Below are 6,131 nucleotides of genomic sequence, written 5' to 3' on the forward strand. Positions count from 1 at the left end.
CTGCTGTGGGCTCACGAGCAAGGGGCCAGCCAGCCGGCGTGGAGCCAAGACGTGGACGGGGGGCGGATGGGGGGCAGCTCGCCTCAGAGCCCCGGGGGCCTCCCCAGCAGGCGGGCCAGTCCCGAGGTGCAGCCCTTCCCCGCAGATCTCGAGGGCAGTCGGGTCCTCTCCCGTCTGCACCTCTCCTGGCTTCCCGCCGGGTTTCGGCTCTGTTTGTGCCTCAACACAACTTCAACAGACGGACGGCCTTCGTGTTCCCATCTCCAGGGTGCACGGAGCCACCCTGGGCGTGGGCTCCCTCCTGGCGGGGTTTGTGGGAGAATCCACCATGGTCGCCATAGCAGCGTGCTACGTCTATCGGAAGCAGGTGAGCTGGCCGCCAAGCCTCCCCAGGTGCGGGGAGACCCGGGCGGCGGCAAAGTGGTGGCACCTCACATCCGCCCCCCTGCGTCCGCTGGACCCACATTGCTCACCAGAACCCAAGGGCCCCTCCTGCGCATGAGGGATCCTCACGGACAGAGTTGCTCAACCCTGGCTCAGGTTCACCAAGGGGATACCTTGTTATGGGGTCATGGAGATCATCCCCTACACCCATCATGTAGACGATTCCTTACACCCGCCTTGTTTCAAAAAGCAGCCCTCCTGCGCGGCAGGGACGTTGAGGACACAACCCCGTCGTGTTGCCTCTAGAGAACTAAACATTGTAGAAACTAAGTACCCCTTGATCACACAAGAAAATGCCGAAAAGGTGATTTCCTTTGCCTCTGAGTCCTTACAAACTCTGACTTGATCACCGCGAAAGGACCAGTCTAGAAAATGTTAGGTGATCACGACACCCTCTCCCCACCCTCTGCCTCTGTAGATCCCTTCCCGTCTTCAGCCTGAGGTAGCCTGCCACCAGGACGTTGTCCCAGCTGCCCACCACACACACACACGCGCACACACGTGCACACACTACGTACTCTACACTGCTATCACGTACTTCATTTATCCTGCTGGGTCACCTGACTGTTTGGAGGTGCAGTCCTAAGATGATGACTGTTTAGGGAGCAGGAGGGATGAGATGAGCCAGGGCGCGGCTGGGGGCAGCGGAGGGAAGGGACCCAAGAATGGATCTCCCGGGCTCACCAGTAGGACCCCCCCCCAGCCGTGGCAGCTGTGACGAGGGCTGAAGCTGGCAGAGATCGGGACCCAACCGAGGTCGGGGGTTTTGCCTGCAAGTGAGGCAAAGAGAGGCACAGAGGTGANAGCCGTGGCAGCTGTGACGAGGGCTGAAGTTGGCAGAGATCGGGACCCAACCGAGGTCGGGGGTTTTGCCTGCAAGTGAGGCAAAGAGAGGCACAGAGGTGACTCCAGTTATTGAGCATTTATTTCATGGAAGAGGAGAGAAGGGACCAGAAGGCCCACGGGCTGTGGGCGCAGCGCCCTTGGAGGAGCGGCCAGACAGTGGCAGGAGGGGGCGGACCATGCCCTTGAAGCCAGCTGGTCAGTGCTGCTGAGGGTGTTGATAAAGACAGGGTCCCAAGGAGCCAAGAAGGGGGGGGAGGGGCGCCGGAGAACCTGACCCGCAAGGAGAAGAGGTCAGGGCGTGGAGAGGCAGGCAAGGCGGCAGTGCAGTCACCAGGAACTGGGGGGAGGGACACCCCGAGAGCAGGTGAGCCCAAGCTCCAGGGAAGGGAGGGCGGTCCCCACGTGGTGGGAGGGGGAGGCGGGGGAGGGGCTGCCGGCTGCCGGCNCTCCCCAGCGCTCCGAGCACAGGGGCGGCCCCGGCGAGGGCCCCCCGAGACCCTGGCTCCCCTCCCTGCTCTCGCTGACGCGTCTTGTTGGGTCTAGAAGAAGAAGATGGAGAACGAGACTGCGGCTGAGGGCGAGGACTCGGCCATGACGGACATCCCGCCGGCGGAGGAGGGGACGGACGTCGTGGAAATGCGGGAGGAGCACGACTAAGGCCGGGGCGCAGGGGCGGCCCCGCAGCGCCGGCTCCTCGCCCGTCGCGTTTCCTTCTGTTCTTCTGGTTTGTGTTTTGGTTTTACGGAAGAGGCCTTGATTGGAAGGTTTTGTGTAAACTCCCGGGCATACTGGGTNAGGACTGGGGCTGTGCCATCAGCGCCCGCGGCCACCACTGCCCTGCGGGCCCGACCTGACCCCGTCCCTTTGCATCTCTCTCAACGAATCAACAGGTTACACCTCGGCTTTCTTGGATCCGCCTCCCGGGACCACGGCCGTAACGCAGAGACGCGGCCCCGGAGGCCTCCGCCTCGCAGTCCGGAGCTGCGGGCCACCCTCGTGCGGGGCGAGGCCCGCGACAGGCTGCGGCCTCGAGTGCCGTTCACACTGGGGGGTGCACTTGTGGACGCGCTGCACGGACGGCCAGACGGACCGGCAGGACCTCCTTCCCGGAGGAAGGTTCGAGATGCCAGGGGAGTCGCGCGGACTGAACGATCGCATTGCACCGCCATTGTCCTAGGTTTGGGCGAGCTCCCGCGTCCCGGACCCCGCCGTGTACATACATNCACAAAAGCGCATCTCCAGATTCCAGCGTCCTCTCTGGCATGACTTTCCCCGAAGGCTTGTTTTTCACTCACCTTTCCTGAAGATGGCGCTAGAGCAAGTGAAATGGAGCATTCTAACTTCGCGGTCTTAGTTTTTAAAGGGAACGGAAGCTTTAAAGTCCTAATCTAGCATTCTAATGCCAGGTTGCAGTATCATTAACTTTTGAAGTAGATTCCTTACCTGGTTCCGCTCTTCTTAGTCATAACCATGCGGTGCAGGTAATATCACGCCACACGATAAAGCAAGACATTTTATAAACGATAGCAAAGTCACTATGTGATAGTCCCTAAAATGACACATTTGAAATCCATTTAGTGCAGTATATTTTTCTAAGTTTTGGAAAGCGGGTTTTTTCTTTAAAAAATTATGGACACAGTTCACTAAATTCTTGATTTAGTCAAAATTCTAGACTGAAAGAACCTAAACACAAAAATATTTTAAAGATATAAATATATACTGTATATGTTATGTAATTTATTTTAGGCTGTAATACATTTCCTATTTTCGCATTTTCAATAAAAGGTCTCTAATACAATACGGTGATTGCTTGTGTGCTCCACGTACCTGCAGTTGAAACGTATTGTATCGATGAACATTGTATCTTCTTTACAGCGGTTTTACAGAGTCTGTCATTTGTATATAAATGTAAGGGATCAGTAAATGACAAGAGAACTATTTTTAATTATGGGGGTAGAAGTGGGGTCAGCTGGCATAGACAATAGTGGGAATGGAAATACTTGCTGGAAGGGCAAAAAAGGAAGAAAAAGGCAAGCCTTTTGTGTTTATTGTTTTCAGTGCTGTGTAATCATACTGTTCCTCATTAAAAAAAAAAAAAAAGAATGCAAGGGCATCAAGTCAGCCATGAACATCGCAGGGTTCCATTTACATTTCTGGACATCGAGTGACCCTTGGGTGTGCCCACCATAGGGACAAACTTTCATGTTCTTCCCCTGAGCGACTTCTCCTCCGTATATATCAGTGCTGGAAATTAAGATGCATAGCTTTCGGGGATTTCAGGGGGAGAGCTGAGAAGACTTGGTGGGGGGGAGGGGGGGAGTCTAATTGTTATCAGCTTTTTAAAAGTACATGACTAGAAAATTAAACAGCAGTATTTTTTAACATGTGTGACTATTTCGTGCTTGTGGGGCTGGAGCTTAAAAATCAAACTGCAAAAAGCTACCTCTTCCCAAGTTGGGGAGAGATCAGTTAGAGACCCTTGGTTAAGCACCTAGAACATGTCATTAGAACTTTAGAGACTTGGTTGGAAATGTGTCATTTCCAACTCAGAGAACACGGGAAGCCGCCCCAAACCCAGACCACGATGACAGAGATTGTGCAAGACGTGTCCAGAAACTACTGTCTGGAAGCACACCGTCCCTCACACAGTCCCTTTGCTTGGGCTGCTGAATTCACCGCCTGACACACACCTTAACTTCTAACACAAGACCTGCTGCTCGCAGCTTCCCTCGGTCCATTCTAACCAACACAGACGGGAAAGGCGGTCAGACCAGAAAGGGGAAGACACTTCTCCTTCCCACCCTGTAGAGTAAGGAGGGGCACGCATTTGACTTGGCCGCCCAAAACAGGTTTCCCCAACACAGGTTTCTTTCTTATTGCAAGTCGCTCAGCTGACATACACTCAGAAGGGCGCAATGCCTAGCACCATGTCAAGGACCGTAAGAAGACCCGCTGTGACTTTCTTCATGTTGAGTGACTTGTAGACAAAATAGAGTCTAAAACTACAGCGGCATACAGCCGTTTTTAACTTGACTGCTGAGACGCGAGCTGGGGCAGCTCAAAGCAGTCTTTCTATACTGAGGGTTTTCTCTGTGCAAACCTGGGTCAGAGCGACTCCTTTTGTGGCCTCTTTGCTTTTTTGCGGGTCGTATGCCAGGTCGTTCTAAACATGCAGGTGTTGTGTGCTCTGTTCCACTTGGAGCTTGGTGGCGCTGGACATCAGATGCCCAAGAACTGAGCATCAAGAACGAGGTGAGGCTGGCGCCAGCAAAGTCACAGTAGGATGGGACCTGCCAGCCGCGAGGCTCAGGGCGTGCTGAGAGGTCCACACGTTGGCCAGGACCCCTCACCTGTTTGGGATTCTTATTTAATTTGGGCACGGAAGGCAGGTGGTTTACATCACTGGGTTTACAGCACTGGGTGAGAGCCGGGCACAGCCCCCCCACCCCCACCCCCCCCGCTGCCTGCATTAGGCTTGTCTTGTGCCAAAGGCCCCCTTGTTCCGTGTTTGTGTGTGGCTTGTGTGCTGGCCCTCAAAAGTGGTTTGGCTTTGGAAATGTCCACGGATGGCTGATTCCATCCGAAAGAGTAGCCTTGGTGCGGGTGTAGGATATATCAGACACGGCCAAGTAACGCTTCGGTACGGTAGCAAGTGCACCTTATTTTTCACTCTTTGGAGGCTACTGATAAATCACCCCTTTTTCTGTGCTCTTAGTTTCTAGAAACAAAACAATTTAAAGACTCCGTAGTTCTCTGACTAGAGTTGTTTTCCTTAATTCAGACCGAAGTGGGAGAGAGCAAGAACCGGTGTTGCAAAATAGGAAGTATATATAATGTTGTACTTAAGTGACATTATCTTGAGAAATATTTTCTTGTATTTAAAAAAATCTTTCTACTCCAGGGACACCTGGGTGTCTCTGTTGGTTGAGTGTCTCTTGATTTCGGCTCAGGTCATGGTCCCGGGATCGTGGGATCAAGGCCCATGTTGGCCTCTGTGCTGAGCGTGGAGCCTGCTTGAGATTGCCCTTCTCCCCCACTCTCTCTCTAAAATAAAATTTAAAAAAACTTTTTTCTACTTCAGCTGTGTTCCAACCAGCCACGGCTTCTGGCCTCGTTTTCTGCAAGGCAGCTGACCCCTGAACTCATGATGAAGTTTTCAACCAAAGTGATGCAAAGACCAGAAAAAGGGGCCATTTATATTCTAAGTACTGCTACTTCTTCTGTAACCAACGTTGCGATGGGCACGGCTTTATGAGACACAGCAGTCCGCAGCGGTGAGACGTGTGCTTCAGCCAAGTCCACAGAACCTGCCGAGCCTGCCTTCCGTAGACAGCCGCCCTCACACACGGCCTCACACGCCTCTTTCATAAAAAGCAGTCGAATCAGAGAAAAGCATGTTTTTGAGCCACATGCTTGGTAAACATTCGAGAGGCTCCCTCTGTGTGGCTGAGTCTCTATTTCTGTCGTTTGAAGTAGCAAAACATCACCTGACTCATCAGCTGACAAAACCACACATAAAACAGGATGTAGAAGCAATCTAAAGACAAACGTACGGAAAGGCCATGCTGCCTGCCCTTTCAAAGGATACACATCTAAATTAACTGTGCCAGCATCAAAATGACAGAAATTTCAATATGTAATCAAAATAACGCAAACTCTGCTCAGAGGTCAGAAAAGAGGTGTGTGTGGCGAGGGGTGTAGTTTACCAGCTGATCTCAAACGGGACAAATAATGGAGAGAAGATGGTGAGAGCTTGTTTTAAGCTGGCTTTCTTTTCAAGAGGGAATGTTCAAAGTATTAGCCTCTGCTAAGCAGAGCACCAAAGGTGGGCCTCCTAAGTC

The 6,131-nt window shown here is 52.8% G+C and overlaps 1 protein-coding gene across 1 annotated transcript in view; it reads left to right on the forward strand.

The window, feature by feature from the left end:
- The window catches only part of ANKH (ANKH inorganic pyrophosphate transport regulator), a 140,678-nt gene extending 138,600 nt beyond the window's left edge, over nucleotides 1-2,078 (forward strand). The window contains exons 12-13 of the mRNA XM_077771993.1: nucleotides 268-367; nucleotides 1,834-2,078. Of these exons, the coding sequence (XP_077628119.1) occupies nucleotides 268-367; nucleotides 1,834-1,947 (214 nt within the window). The 3' untranslated portion in view covers nucleotides 1,948-2,078. The remainder of the gene's footprint in view (nucleotides 1-267; nucleotides 368-1,833) is intronic.
- The last annotated feature ends 4,053 nt before the right edge of the window (nucleotides 2,079-6,131 follow it).

This window comes from Crocuta crocuta, unplaced genomic scaffold, assembly GCF_008692635.1.
Source record: "Crocuta crocuta isolate KB4526 unplaced genomic scaffold, BGI_CrCroc_1.0 scaffold51, whole genome shotgun sequence".
In the NCBI taxonomy this organism is placed as follows: domain Eukaryota; kingdom Metazoa; phylum Chordata; class Mammalia; order Carnivora; family Hyaenidae; genus Crocuta; species Crocuta crocuta.